General features: G+C 44.8%; 1 protein-coding gene across 1 annotated transcript in view; it reads left to right on the top strand.

The window, feature by feature from the left end:
- MICOS10 (mitochondrial contact site and cristae organizing system subunit 10) overlaps positions 1-16031 on the top strand; it is a 34322-nt gene extending 18291 nt beyond the window's left edge. Inside the window, exons 2-4 of the mRNA XM_058718868.1 lie at positions 12032-12079; positions 13143-13252; positions 15783-16031. Coding sequence (XP_058574851.1) covers positions 12032-12079; positions 13143-13252; positions 15783-15791 — 167 coding nt within the window. The 3' untranslated portion in view covers positions 15792-16031. The remainder of the gene's footprint in view (positions 1-12031; positions 12080-13142; positions 13253-15782) is intronic.

The raw sequence follows: 16031 nt of genomic DNA, 5'->3' as shown, positions 1-16031 counted from the left end.
AGTATGGGGTGTGAGGGATATGAGTCAACGTTAATGAACGACGGGGAGCTGAGTTGCAAAATGGTGTGAGGCATGGCTGGGAGAGCTGACAGATTGCAGCGTTTGTTTAAAACTGTCCAGAATTTCCAGAGTTGCTTCAGTTGTGTATCTTCAGGTAGGATTTTATTTTATTTATTTTTTTAAACATTTATTTGCACACACCTGCGAACGAGCAGGGGAAGGGCAGAGTGAGAGGGAGAGAGAGAGAGAGAGAATGAGAATCTCAAGCAGGCTCTGAGCTGTCAGCACAGAACCTGATGTGGGGCTTGATCCCACCAGCCACAAGATCATCACGTGAGCCGAAATCAAGAGTCAGACGCTTATGTGACTGAGCCACCCAGGTGCCCCTTCAGGTAGAATTTTAAAACTATTGATTAATACATAACAGCATATATGGGAGGAATTGGAATCTACTGTGTTTATGTCAAGTTTCTTTATCCAACTTAAAGCTGCATTAGAATGCTTAGGGTAATTTATAATTATTGTAACACTCTGACATAATTGTTGACAGATTGGTAGACTTACTTTGACAAATGTTTACCAGTTAGAACAAGTGTTTCTGATTGTCAGAACCTGCACATGTAAACCACTCAATTTCTGTTTGCTGGATTTTAAATGATTACCCGAAGCAAATGATTTAAGCAACATAATTCACCTTTTACTAGGAAGCTTTCCTGAGAAAGCTGCTACTTTCTTGGCATCATCTCAAATGATTAAATTGAAATCCATTAGTTGTAGGGTTTGTTTTTTTTTTTAACCATTTTAGCATAGGCCTAAGTGTGACAAACCCTGAACTCACGAGTTTATAAATATCCCACTCTCATTAGAAGCAAAACAGTATGTTACTGCGCTGGTCATATATTTCCTTGACATTAGACTATATGCTACCAATGTTAGAAATTCCCAGAAAAGATTGGCTGTGACTGTTGAAAAACCACAACTTACTTTTCTCCTTGTTCCTGCTGCAACTTGAAATTCAGTTTAGCTCATAACTTCTATTTCAGAAGACTTTTTTTTTCCTTAGTTTATGAAAACTGAATTCTTGGTTTCTTTATGTATGCAAGTCCAGTGATTTGGGGAGGCTTACTTGTGGGGCTTTGTAGAATAATGATGCCTTTACGAAAGAGTGTAGACCGCTACTGGAATATAAGGTCAGCTGGGTGCTATTGCCTAGCCTTAGAGTCTTGGGCACCTTATTCGAGCCAGATTTGAATAGCAGAGAAAACGTTGGTTTCTTACAGAAGACCCTGAAATTCAGGTGAATCCTTCCAACACCTTTTGCAAATGTTCATTTGGGACATTCCCCATTTGCACCAACAGTACCTTCATTGCAAAACCGTTGGTATATTTTTCAAATATTTGAGCCCCTCTTCTGTCTCTGTTTGCCTTTGCCCATGACTGTGTCTTTCCTTAAGGATCTTTTATCTATGAATCATCACGGAGTGTGGTCACTCCCGGTGCTCAGAAGTTCCTAACCCCTGACCAGAGTCCCGCTTTCACCTGCCCTGCTCACCTCGAATACCGTCCCTTTCAGTTCTGCCTCGCAGGGGATGCAGGGAAGGCAGAGGTGGGGCTGTTGAGGAGAGACCAGAGTATGCAAGGTAACATTTTTCAGTCTGATGGACAGAGGAGAGTCGGCGGTCTGGACTTGTCTCCCCGCTGGGCTGCTGTGACAGCTCTGTCCTCGTGGTTTTCCCATCTCTGATGGAGGCTTGTTTACCTCTGTCCCCGTTGCCGCCAGAGAGGGCCGTTGTCAACTGCACATCAGATACATTGTTCCTGCTTAATTCCCTCTCTTGCTTCCCTGCTGCTTATGACAGAGGCTGGGGTCCTTAGTGTGGCACGAAAGATTCTGGCTCCATCTACCTCACACTGGCTAATTTGGTAGCAGGGAGCTCCTTGCAGCCCTTTTCCCTTGCCCCTTCTCTAGCCCCCACAGTGGCTGGGGTATCTGTGCACCCTGCTTCTGTCACAGTACCTTGCATTTTGAGTTTGTTTTTTTCCTTAAAGACAAGGATGACTTTATTTTTTTTTTTAAGTTTATGTATTTTAATGTTTATTTTTGGGAGAGAGAGAGAGAGAAAGAAAGAGCGTGAGCAGGGAAGGGCAGAGAGAAGGAGACACAGAATCTGAAGCAGGCTCCAGGCTCTGAGCTGTCAGCACAGAGCCCGACGCGGGGCTTGACCCCATGAACCGCGAGATTATGACCTGAGCCGACATCAAGAGTCAGATGCTTAAGCGACTGAGCCACGCAGGCACCCCGCACTTTGAGTTTCTAATTATCAGTTGGCTCTAACTCTGGATGATAATCTTACTGGGTACAGGGCCTGGCATAGCACCTGGCACACAGTAGGGGCTCAGTTTGTGTGGTTAAGGTAACGCTCATGCATAGTGTTGGCCAGGGTGAATTTGGGAAGGTATTTCGTTTACTCTGGGGAGTCAAAATTATTGTAATAGCTTTGTGTATCTGTGAGGGGGCGATCAAGGACGTGTCCTTGGGAGTCATGCTGCCTGGTTCAAATCCCAGATGTGTGACCTGGGACAAGCTACTTAACCTTTCTTTGTCTCAGTTTCTTGGTCACTAAGACAGGGCTGATAAAAGAAGTTTGCTGTGAGGATTAGATGAGGTCATTGAACCCCGAAGAGTAAGTGCTTAGTGAGTGCCTTTCACTCATGTCTTGTGGTGTTCCTGAAAATGTTGTACATGTTGCGTTTTTACAGCTCAGTTATATTTTAGATTAAAGGAATTTGGTATTGGGGCGCCCGGGTGGCTCAGTTGGTTAAATGTCCGACTCCTGATTTTGGCTCAGGTCACGATCTCACGGTTCCTGAGTTTGAGCCCCGCGTTGGGTCCTGCGCTGGCAGTGTGGAGCCTGCTTGGGATTCTCTCTCTCTCCCTCTCTCTGCTCCTGCCCTGCTTGTGCTGTCTCTGTCTCTCTCAAAATAACTAAATAAACTTAAAAAAAAAAGGGGGGGATGGAATTTGGTATTAAAAGGTTATTTGATGGGGGCACATGGATGGCTCGGTCGGTTAAGCCTCCGAATCTTAGTTTTGGCTCAGGTCATGACCTCATGGTCCTTGGGGTTGAGCCCTGCATCAGGCTCTGCACCGATAGCACAGAGCCTGCTTGGGATATTGTCTCTCCCTCTCTCTGCCCCTTCCCCACACATGCTCCCTTCCTCTCTCTCAAAAATAAACATTTAAAAAAAAAAAAAAGGTTACTTGATGAATGTTATAAATAGCACCAGTGTTTTTCTAGTTATCCAGGTAGAAGTTCTCAGCATTTTCTTTGACAGCCTTTCCCCTTTGCAGCCCCCAAACTCCAGATCCGCATACACACACTTAATCAGTTCTTAAGTCCTGTGAAGTCTGCCAGCAAAATGTCTCTTCCTTTCCAAGTGCTCCTGCACACCTTAGTTGGATGAACCTTACTAAAGCACAGCCTCAGTCACATTACGTATCTCAAGAAACTGCCTGCTGAATTAAGAGCTGTCATGTTTTGGTGCCTTCAGAATGTCCCCTATTCCTTCCTAGCCAGTATTCTCATTCATGTTTAACCTGTCTTTGCCTCGAGTCCATATAACCTTATAACTGAAATAGAAGCCCTGGGTAACAGTTCCCACTTTTCAAAGAATAAACACTATGTATTGGAGTGATGTACTCCAGAGGTAAATAAATGTATCCCCTGTGTCTTCTGCTTAGTAAATGCTAGTGACTGTAGATGAAGTAAATGTGTAAGGAAAAGGAGTTAATGGTTCTTGTTGCTCCATGGAATTTTTCATTTGAGTCAGGAGTCGGTGACAACATAATGGCTATAACAACGTACGTGTCGGGTATCCTGAATCCCCGGTTCTTCCATTTCCTTTCCCAAAGAGGAGAATCCAGTTGCTGATACTGATGGGGATGGGCAAGAGGGATTGGGGGTGTTGGGAGGGAAGGGACTCACCAGAAAATTCCCTTTTGAGCAGTTTGGATGAATTTGGATTCATTTTATCAGCCCTCAGCCCGTTTGGATTCATTTGATCTCTAGCCAGTGCACAAAGGGAAGTACTTCCCGGCTTGAATTGTTGACTCTTTGTCATTGATTCTAAGTGATATCAGGTTTTTGTTAGCACTCCTGAAAAGTCAGACATCTGTGGTTTCTGTTCTTTCTTGAAGGACCGAAGAGTAGCACAGTCATAAATTACCTGCCAAGATCCAGAAACACATAGTTATCGTATGTAGTGATAGGCCAGGTGCCCTGGTCTTCGGCTTACCCATAGGAAGGAGCCACATGTGTAGGAAGGAGCCATGACTTTGGAGTCCGACAGCCTGGGTTTGAACTCTCCTTTTTTAGTTGTGTGTACTTGGGTAAGTCGGTTCCACTGAACTGTTTCCTCTTCTGGACGATGGGACCATAATACACCTTAGAAGGTGCCTCTGTGGGTCAAATGAAATAATATATAGAAACATAATACAGTGCCTGGCACTCTGTAAGTGTTAGTACCTCCAAAGCACCCACCCCCAAAAAGATGTAATGCATTGCGTTCTTTATTGTGTTTCTTGAAATGTAGTAATTCTGCATTTTTTCCAGTCTCTCTCAAATAAAGTCCTCAGAGCTTTTTCTCATTTTCCTACGTGCTATGCCCACATATAAATTTATTAACTAGTTATGTGTCAGTAAGATGTGTGCCAAACCTGTTTCTTCTTCTGTGCCTTCTTGGAAAGTCGTATGACTGTCAGAATTCTGAAGTTGGATCGTGTGCTCCATACGCGCATTCGTTTGAAAGGACCCTTTTAGTGAGCTTGGCTTCTCTGGAAGCAGAGCACGTCAGTAGTGACTTCCACATTTACCTTCCCCATCTTGGCTTCTTTCTGCTGACTGGTTTGCTTGTTCTGATCAGAATCCCGGGAATTGATGTCTACCCGAGACAGTCCTACAGATGTTCCTTCCAGCCCCTGTCTAATCTGGAGAGCCACAGGAAGGTGGAGGTCTTGTCGGATAGCCCCCTTCTTCCTCTGTTTCCCACATACCCTACAGCGATGTTGACTTTTGAGAAGCTGATTAACACACACTGACTTTGCCATCTCTGGGTCTTTGGCCCGGCACACTTTCTTGGTTAATTCACATGACTTGGCATTTCCACGCGGACACCTGGGACAGTCCGTCTTTGGCTCAAAGCATTAAGTAATACAGTTTGGAGCTGACTTAAAACTGTTTATTTATTTATTTTTTTCCTCATAAATTGGGCCCTGAGCATCTTTCATAAATCAGGAATGTTTCTTGGAAATGTAGTTCTCACTAAACTCAGTCCCAAGGGTGCTTCTCTATAAAAGCACATTCTTGTTTGTTCTGTCATAACAAATGCATGTGATGATTGTAATAGCATTGATAGAAACATGATTGAACAGGAAAGCATGTCCATTATAAACAGATCAGTTTGATACTAATCCAGGTTCAAAGCATAAATACAGCTTTATGAAACACAAGATAGCTCTAGGAAAATCTTCATTATATTTGAAGCAAAATGTTCTAGTTAACAATGAGTCTGAAGGAATCCCCTTTATTTATTTATTTATTTATTTATTTATTTATGTATTTGTTATTTATTTATAATGTTTATTTCTTTTTGAGAGAGAGAGGCAGAGCTCGAGAGGGGAAGGGCCAGAGAGAGAGGGAGACACAGAATCCGAAGCAGGCTCCAGGCTCCAAGCTGTCAGCACCGAGCCCGACACGGGGCTTGAACCCACGAACTGCAAGATCGTGACCTGAGCCGATGTTGGGTGCTCAACCAGCTGAGCCACCCAGGCGCCCCAGAATCCCCTATTTTTAGAAAATGTATGTCACGACCTGATATGTTCCTATACAAAATTGCTGATGCAATTTTGCAACTCCCACTCAGAGTTGGGAGAAAGGTTGTGACTTTCAGCTGTGACTCACCCACAGTGTGGTCTGTAGTCAAGCCAGTGGACTGTATTTTAATAGAGGATGAACTATTATGTGACACTTTTGACCTGTTTTGAGTTCCATTAGAGAAGTAACAGAACTTACTACCACTTACTGAATTCGAATTAGGTCCCAGACACTGCCAGATACCTTGTATTTTCCTGATACCGCAACTCAGTGAGGTTGTTTTCTCTCGATAGCCGAGTGGGGCGAGGCCAGGCGACGTTAGATAATTGAGGTGACGTCAGAGAGCTAGCTGTGGAGCAGTGGTCGACTCAGGCCCACCTCGTGATGGCACTGGTCCTCTTGCCACGCCACTTGGAGACGAAAGCCCTCCTTGTTCTAGAACCTTTATCTTTTCTTTCAGACATTTAAGAACAGAGTTGCTTGGCACGTGGCTTCTAGGGATCTTAAAAACTCGTGTGGAATTCCTGAAGCTTCTCATATACACAGACTGCCAGTTGCAATGGTACTGAAGTTTTTGCTCATACATTTTGATAGAAGTTATAGAAATTAAAATGGAGTTGCTTTGCAGTTTCGCTTAATTTTTAGGTACAGGTCAAATGTTAGTATTGATAACCATACATTAAGCTGATGAATTTAGGAGCTTCATTCAAAGTGTTAAATGTCAGGCGCCTGGGTGACTCAGTCGGTTGAACGTCCGTCCCGCTTTGGCTCAGGTCAGGATCTTGCAGTTTGCGAGTTCCAGTCCCGCGTCGGGCTCTGTGCGGACAGCTCAGAGCCTGGAGCCTGCTTCAGATTCTGTGTCTCCCTCTCTCTGCCCCTTCCCTGCTCATGCTGTGTCTCTCTCTGTCTCTCATAAATGAGTAAATGTTAAAAAATTAAAAAAAAAAAAGTTTTAAATGTGAGGCGCCTGGGTGGCTCAGTCCATGAAGCGTCCGACCTTGGCTCAGGTCACAATCTCAGCGTTTGTGGGTTCGAGTTCTGCGTGAGGCTCTGTGCTGACAGCTCAGAGCCTGGAGCCTGCTTCAGATTCATTGATTCTCTCTCTCTCTCTCTCTCTCTCTCTCTCTCTCTCTCTCTCTCTCCACCCCCATCCCCCGCTCACGCTGTTTCTCCTTCTCTCTCTCAAAAATAAAAAAACATTAAAAAAAAAAATAAAGTGTTAAATGTAAGTCCACTTATCCTGATGAGCACTGAGTAATGTATAGAATTGTTGAATCACTGTATCGTACACCCGAAACTTCTATAACACTGTATATGTATATGTTACACTGTATATGTATATGTTAGCTATACTGGAATTAAAATTAAAAACTTACAAAAATGAAAAAAAGTCAGAAGAATAAATAAAAATGTTAAATGTAAGCCAGAGTGAGATCTTAGTTATCATATGTTAAGTTATTGATAAATAAAATGGGTCCCTGGTCTTTTTTGCCCCCCTGTGATCTTTCATAGAAATGTTTCGTAAGTGAATTTGTGAGAATTTGTTTTTGTGTGACTCCAGACAACGAGCTATTCCTCCTTAACTGCAAAGTCCATTGACAATTGCAACTTTTACCGGGTTGATTCTGCAGGAGCAGGCATTGCCCCAGTTTGTTCTGTTTGGGGGCTAACATTCAGAGTACATTTCTATCCCCAGACTGCAATGAGATTATGTAGCCTGCTTGTTAATTCTTGCTGATTATGTTTGCTTCTTAATTATTGGCAGTGAAGTAAAGCTTCATGATACGTGGCATGGTGAGAGCAAAGATTTTTCTAAATAAAGTTGAAACCAGAAATTGTCTGTATGTCACAGTAATGGCCATCAACATATATTGATTTTCTCCCCTTTTTGACACAAAATGTGGCTTAAGGCATACGCAGGTGTACTGCGATTGGTTGTTGTTCTTTTAAATTTGTTACCAAATCTGCTTGGGCATAAGATAGGGCCGTATTTTATATGTCATTAGTGGGAGCGAGTTCCTTGTTTTGTTATTAAGATAGTATCAGATGAACTACTCAGGGATTGCTCCTTCCTAAAAATTTGGGTTTATCTACTAGCCGGTTTTATGATGTCCTTTTGGGCACTGAGCATGCATTGAAGTGCAGGGTTAGATTGATTTGGAGTAATTTCTTTTTGAAAGAATTTGTGCCAATTCTTTTTCCTCTCCAAAAGAAATGGTTTCGGAGCACGGGCTCCTTGCCTAATGTCAATTCCATAAGGCTTGTCGTGTGTGTGTGTGTGTGTGTGTGTGTGTGTGTGTGTGTGTGTGTGTGTGTGTTTCCTTGCCCCCCTCCTTCCCCTCTTAACTGGACTTTGCCATGAAGAAGATGTGTACCTATAATCAGGCATTTCTTTAGGTTTATTTGTCATTCCAGACAGCATTGACCAAAAGAACAGGCTTGAGTGGGGGGAAGGCAGTTATATAAACCTTATTCATAGTTAAATATTTGCTTCCAGGGAAGGTGAAAAATGCTTTGTACTTTTTCCTTTGGCTTTTTTCCTCTAAGAGAGCTTGTCGTGCAACAACACAAAAAAGTGGCCAAAGGCGGAGAAAACTCTTCTCTTTTCTACGTTGGGTTTGTTTTTATTGTAAGACAAACCTTTCATGTTTTATTGTTACGAAGTTTAACGTGGCCTCGAGGTGCCGATCTTTAGTGGAAACAGCTGCAGAGTCGGTGTCCCCGGATCAGGTGGGACTTTCTTTGAAGCAACATGTTGCTTTTAAAAGAAATCCAGCATGTGAGAATTTGAGCCTGTGAAACTCATCAGCGGCTGCACCGTTGCTAATCTGTCAAATAACCGAGATAGCTAAGTTTAAGTAAAACACTGGCATTGAAAAATCAGTTTCTGTGTTATTTTTTTTTCTGGAGAGAACAGTCTTATTATTTTGTGTCTTAAAAATACAGAAACGGAGGAAAACACCACTCTTAAGAATTGAAGGTGTAGCAGCCCAGTGTCAGGCCGTAGAGCACCCTCCGTCTTTTGGTCAGTCTGAGCTGTGATTTTGGTCTCCTACCTGCAGGTGGATGCCTTTGCTGGGAGCAGAACTGGGTGACTGGACATACACCTGCACTTAAACGTGTAAAGATTTCCTGTTCTGTGTGGGTTGATGTTGAAACATCTCTCCTCTCTGACGAACGATGCTGGTAGCAGTGGGTTGCCATCATTCTTGGTCTACCACTTGGAAAAGTTGAGCATCAGAGAGCTTTCTTTCCTTGGGGAAAAATAGGAGAGACAGGCATGGAGTCAGAGGGACAAGAAAAGTGCTGAAATATTTTCCTTTTGGGCTTTTGATTTGTTTGCCAAAAAGTTGCCTTCCAGATGGAGAAGACCGAAAGCTCTGATTGTAAGCCATTATGTTTTTACTGGCCTACCTCCCCATCCCATTGCCCGGTTTGAAATCTGTAAGCCAGTCCAAATCCTTTACCTCATTTTCTAGTACCAATTTACTGTCTTACTCATCTTCCAGCTGCAAGGGGGTGAGGCAAGTCGCTTTGAAATTGAACCCTGTGCCATTTTATAAACCAGGCAACAGCATTTTCTTGCCAAGGAGTATCAATCGCGATCGCTCCCGTTCTCTGAAGCTCGTCTACCAGGTAGACTTGTGTCTGTGACATGTGTGACAGGATTAGTCTGGGAATGAATCTGAACAAGCCCTTGTGGCCCTGTGTAGACTTGTTACTACCCTGGTTGCCTAGCGTTCTGGGCTGTTGTGTGGGAAGCACAATTTGCTTTTTGGCTGTATCTTACTTGACTGGCTGTAGACATCTCGACACTCCCAGTTTTCTCTTGGGAGGTAGTGATTGTTTAGGGGTTTAAACCGTAGGGGACTCCAGTGTCAAGGCACAGGGGGTACGGTGCCTTTGGAGTCGGGGAGACTTGGGCCCAGTTCATTACTCTGCCGCTAACCAGTATCCTTGAGCAAGTTATTTCCCGCATCTGAAAAATGGGGCCTAATACCGTATCAAGTTGATGTTTGGTTTAAAAGAGAATTTAGGGGCAGTGGCGAGAGAATATTGGGTACGTGTGGGCAGTACTAAAATGTTAGTTCCTTTTCCTCAAATGATGTCAGCTTTGAACAGGTTAACTATTGTGGTCTGTAAGCTCACTAGTTTTCCACCATTTTATTAAATTATATGGAAGTTGGGGTGACATGAGTGATTTTCAGATACTGCATTTTATTTTTAATTTAGAGAGGGAGAGAGAGTGGAAGTAGGGGAAGGGGGGAGGGAGAGGGAAGGGGAAGGGGGGGGAGAGAGAGAGAGAGAGAGAGAGAGAGAGAGAGAGAGAGAGAGAGAGAGAGAGAATCCTAAGCAGGCTCCACTCTCAGTGCAGAGCCCTACACAGGGCTCAGTCCCACAACCCTGGGATCATGACCTGAAATCCAAGAGTTGGATGTTCAACCAACTGGCCACCCAGGCACCCTGTAGGTACTGCTTCTTATGTATCTTTTAAAGTTGTTAGTATTTTTATTTATTTTATTTTTATTAAAAAAATTTTTTTTAATGTTTATTTTTGATAAAGACAGGGCATGAGTGGGAGAGGAGTAGAGAGAGGGGGAGACACAGAATCCAAAGCAGGCTCCAGGCTCTGAGCTGTGAGCACAGAGCCCAACACGGGGCTCAAACCCACAACCCATGAGATCATGACCTGAGCCACCCAGGCATCCCTGTATTTTTATTTATTTTTTAATGTTTATTTATATTTGTGAGAGAGCACAAGCAGGGTAGTGGCAGAGAGAGGGAGAGAGAGAATCCCAAGCAGGCTCCGCGCTGTCAGCACAGAGCCAGATGTGGGGCTCCATCTCATGAACCACGAGATCACGGCCTGAGCTGAACCAAGAGACACTTGACCGGCTGAGCCACCCAGGTGCCCCAAAATACTGCTTTTTAAAGTTGAGCACCAAACCTAATGCAGGGTCTGTTGGACAGGGCAAAGTAATGATTTTTAATTAAAATTCCTACCCGTGTAGGATTTAGTCATGAGAAAGAAAGCGACACCGTGGCCACATACATGTGGCAGGGCAGAATTACCAGAAATCATTCCGAGTAAGTAGCACAAGCAGTTTCTTCAGGCCACTATCAGCTGGGTCGCTGCTTGGGTGGATGAAAAATTATGGGAAGGAGGTTGCTTGTGCCGAAGTTCCGGGTTTGGAGCAAGAGAGGTCAGGCTGGTCGACCGAGGAGTACTCTGAGTGTTGACACTGCAGTAGCCTAAAGTCATGATTAGAGAAGAAGCTCTTGGAGTTCCAGCAGCACAAACTGGAAAACTGTGAAGGCAAAGTGAGGAACGGGGGGCTTTTTTGTGGTGCTTAACTGTAAAGAGGTTGGTTGGGGGCGCACTTGGACCCTGGAGTAGACACTCTGTCAAGAGCATCAGAATACTTTTGAAAGGTCTGAAAACAATTGGCAAGTCTGAAAAAATTCAAAATCAGAGTTCGGTTCTCTTCCTTGGTGTGTGTAACTTTTCTGATAATGGCAAAATGAGTTTACCTCAAAGTCCGGGATGTATATCACTGCAGTACAGGAGGTGATTTTTTTGCCCCTAAACTGGTACCACATTTTAGGTAAAACATTTCTTTTAAAGGTTCTACATTCCTTTTAACATATCTTACGAAAACGATATAGCTAGCATTCAGAGCTATGATCATACCAATGTTATTATTTATTATTGAAGTTCAAGCCATATTTACTTAATTAAATTGTGCACTGACTTTCTTATCTTTTTTTTTTTGTAAAGAAAACGATTGGGGCCCCTGGGTGGGTCAGTCAGTTGAGCGTCTGACTTCGGCTCAGGTCATGATCTCGCGGTTTGTGAGTTCGAGCCCCACATCGGGCTCTGTGCTGACAGCTCGGAGCCTGGAGCCTGCTTCAGATTCTGTGTCTCCCTCTCTCTCTGCCCCTCCTTTGCTCATACTCTGTCTCTCTCTGTCTCAAAAATAAATAAAAACATTTTTAAAAATTTTAAAAAGTTAGAAATGAGAAGATCAGCTCTGTACCAAGTTTTTTGTTTTTTTTTTGTACTATGTTTTATAGATGTTCACATTTATGAAAGGTTCGTTTTATTTTTGTCACATTACTATTATGAGATTGAACATGTTTTTCCTCCCTCTTTGTAGGTACTGGTTTTGGATTAGGACTGGTTTTCTCACTTACCTTCTTTAAAAGTAAGTGTGACTTTTACTGCCTTTTCAACATAATGTCCTAGTGTGTGCATACACATAGCAGGGACGCTTCTGGAGGGCACATCCACATGGTTGCCAAGCATACACTTACGGGTTTAGGGAGGCCTCTGTCAAATATGCTAGACAAAGAACGTGGACTCAGAAGAGGTCAGGATGGGCTGGGCATCTCTAGACTTTCCCCTGGGCATTGAGTCAGGGTGCCTGATATCTTAAATATGATATCATTTGAAAAGCCTCTACTTTCTGCCAGTGAGTCATTTGGCCAAATCTGCACACTCAAATATTTCAAATTAATTATACTTTTTTTCTCAAGGAGGTTGAAAATGAGAGTCCAACTGGTAAGAAAAACAAGTGGGCCAGAAATACACATGCCTTTTAACCAGAAACGCTTTCGTTCTGTGTAATAACTTCTGACGTTGGGATATTGAACAGAAGCCAGAGGGGTCACTTTGACCCCTTTTCCATGAAGAACTTGAGCGGGGGGATACATTACTAGAGAATCACAATTAATACCTGGTGCTGATATAAAAGAATCATTTACAGTCTTGGCTTAAGTAAGCCTCACAACTTCCTGTCATCAAAATTCAGTTGGTTCAGTTTAAAATTCAAGCACCTTACGGGAGGGTGGTATTATTTCTGATAAGGTTAAGAAATGAGTTAAAATGAGCAAATGATTAGAACTGATGTTTGTTAACTAACTGGAATTTAAATAAAAGTTTGGGGGGAAAAAAAAGAACTGACATAGAAAAGTTAAAATGTTCGACTGTCTACTGTTTTCCGTGTTGTACCACTCATGAAGACCTCAAACGTAGCAGCATAGGTACCAGGTAATTATTTGCTAAATTAATAGGTTCACTCAAGGACTCCCTTTCCTGGTTTTTGGCCATTGATTAAACATCGATAGAAATGAATGGCATGTTGTAGGTATCAGTAGGAGGCATGCTGAATATTTATGGAACCCTAAGCAATGTATTTAAGCCAGACAAAAAACTTTATCTTCTCTTAATCGTTCTCTATTGGGATTTTCCCTTTTTCTGCTCACTAGGAAGAATGTGGCCCTTAGCCTTTGGTTCTGGCATGGGATTGGGAATGGCCTACTCCAACTGTCAGCATGATTTCCAGGCTCCATATCTTCTACATGGAAAATACGTCAAAGTACGTACAGAATTGATGTTTCTCTTTCTTTTAAAAGACCAAGAGTTTCTCCTGAGTCTCTGAAGAATTCTTTGGAGCACATATACTTAATAGACTGTGCGTGTCACTGAGCTCCTGATTGCTCTTTGGCGTCTCGTGGTGTTGACCCCGCTTGGGTGCCTAAAGTCTCTCCTTCCACTGTCCCTCGAGATGCATGTGTACGTTCACACATAGACTCTCTTGCTAGCGACTGCAGCTGAAGAACCTGCCTGGAAATGTATCGTCACGGTAAAGTGGATTTGTCTTCAATACCTGCTAGCGGCGCTCACGTGCGACATCGTGGAGTGCCCCGTTCACGTCTCACACACGCTCGGGCGAAACCCAGCAGCTGGGACTCAGCCACGACTCTGCTTTTTATTGAGGAGGGGAGGTTCTTGACTGTAGTAAGTCCCAGTGATTCTGCCAACATCCTTGTCTACAGACATTTTTACTAATGCGGACACGATGAAAAACTGTAACGTGCCTTGAGAGGGAGGAAAGTAGCACATTTCCTAAGGGTCTCGTGTGTCGCAGCCTTCCCGTCGCCTTACCGTGCTTACCGCGGGGTTTAGGGGAAAGGATCTCGGGAGGCCGGGTGCTCAGGGACGCAGGTGTATTTAGTTATGTATCCCCAGGGCCCAGGACGAAGTAGATGCTCAGACAAAAGTGAAACGAAGGAGTGAAGGAGTGACGTGCACTGTACACCCCATTAGACGTGTTCGTGGCCCCAGGCTTCCTAAGGCAGAGTTTTTGCAGCAGCACCAGCTGCAGTGAAGAGTGTCCCGTTGCCTGGATGTGTAGAATCGTCTCCTTTCTGGGTCACCGTGAGCTAGAGCCAGTTGATCTGGGCAGCCTTGGGGGGAGGGGGCGGGGAGAGCCCAGAAGCCAGGACACCCAGGCGTGGGTCCTGGGCCACCACCCGCTTGCTTCCTGTGTGATCTTGAGTTTTTGCTTCTGAGATTCTGTCTTCCGTCCATAAGAACAGGGTGGTAATTTCTACCCACAGGGTTGCTGTTAGAATTCAGCGTGAACATGTTTGTAAGCCGTGAGGTGCTGTAGAAGTAGGCACGTTGGTGGGAATAGTTGAGGCCGACCAAGGAAGGGTGATTGGTTGGCTTAGCCGTTGTTCCACCCTGATAACAAGCAGAGCAGAAAATGTGGTGCAATGGAGTGTCCCAGTTCTGGTCAAAAGCCGTAGCCGCAAGGGTCACCGAATCCCAGATGACCGTACCCGCCACAGCTCGGTAGCCTCTCTCTTAGAACCTGCCCAGACTGTCAGCTGCCTGCCCGAGCGACCCGTGTGCGCATGCTCGCCGAGAGAGTCGGGAGCCGGGGAGCCTGGCTGCCCTGTCGCCTCCCTCCATGTTAGTGCGCCATCTCCGCAAAGCCCGGGTGAGGTAATCAGAGGGACAGCGCAAGGAGAGGCCGAGGCTGACGGCGGGCGGTTTCCACTGCTCCCTGACCCTTCGCTTTCTTGGCACTCGGGCCGGATTTGGGAGAAGAGAACAGAAAGGAACAGGAGAGGAGCTTCAGGGCTTTTAATTGTTTAAAAGACTCTCTTTGTTCCGAACTGAGTTGTCATGGGTAATGGCTCAGGCGTGATTATGTGCATATTATACATTTAACGGTGGGGAATTACTGTGGAAAATATTGTTCCGATTCTACAGCCTTGTGTGGATTGCTCCAGCGTGGCCTTGTAACTTTGTCTGAACTTGAGTCTGTGCCTCTCTGTGCTGTCACCCTCCTCTCTGAAGACAGGAGCGCGGCGCGCGGCTGTTGCAGGGCAGTCACTTTGTGGTGGTTGCCTGTCGGGTGCCCGCGCTGCCTTGTGGGCCCTCCTCGGTGCCCCCGCTTTCTGTGCTTTCTCTAGCCCGCCCTCCCAAGAGATCAGTGGGAGAGGTTTTACTGCCCCTCGCTGAGCAGATGAGAAAACACAGATCTTACTGGGGTTGAGAAACTGGCCAGAGATCCCCTCATTAGTAGGGCTGCTTGATTCCAGAGCCACGCTCTGTCCGCTCACCTGTGACGCACCCTTTGAGGAGTTGTAGGAACGGTTGTCCAGGTACCGACTAGGCAGACCTGTTCTTTCCCTCGCTCCTCCCTCAAAGATTAGGGAGCTGCTCTTAAGAGCCTGGGAGGGGTGTTTATGGTCCTCTTGTGAGACTGTTTTAATTTTTTTTTTTTTTTTAATGTTTGTTTATTTTTGAGAGAGAGAGAGCACGAGCAGGGGAGGGGCAGAGAGAGAGGGAGACACAGATTCCAAGGCAGGCTCCAGGCTCTGAGCCGTCAGCACAGAGCCCGACGCGGGGCTTGAACTCCTGAACCGTGAGATCGTGACCTGAGCCGGAGTCGGACACTTCACCCGCTGAGTCACCCAAGCGCCCCCTCGTGAGACTGTTTTAAAGCAAGCTGGGTGTTAAGGTTTGGGCCCGTTGGTCCCTCGGGTTAGAGATGGCTGTCAAAATGCTGTGTGCGCACTTCTAATCAGAGCGTCCCTCCTCTGCAGGAGCAGGAGCAGTAGCAGTGACTTCCACCTGAGAACATCCCAGTGGGAGGAAAAGAGAAATCCTGTCTACGCCTCAGGAATACTGAAGTGCCCTGGAGTAAGCTGACATTCTTCTGTAGCAATGTTATCAGTAATGCTTTCAACTCCAGCACTGTTTATGTATTTGAAACCAAGTCTGTTTCTTGTTTTGTATTTTCTCTCTGGAAATTGCGAGGAGGTGGTCTTAAAAGAAATAAATTAAAAATAGGCAGCCCA

Source organism: Neofelis nebulosa, chromosome 2 (genome assembly GCF_028018385.1).
Source record: "Neofelis nebulosa isolate mNeoNeb1 chromosome 2, mNeoNeb1.pri, whole genome shotgun sequence".
Taxonomy (NCBI): domain Eukaryota; kingdom Metazoa; phylum Chordata; class Mammalia; order Carnivora; family Felidae; genus Neofelis; species Neofelis nebulosa.
Note: the sequence above shows the minus strand (reverse complement) of the source record. Positions and strands in the feature narration are given on the sequence as shown.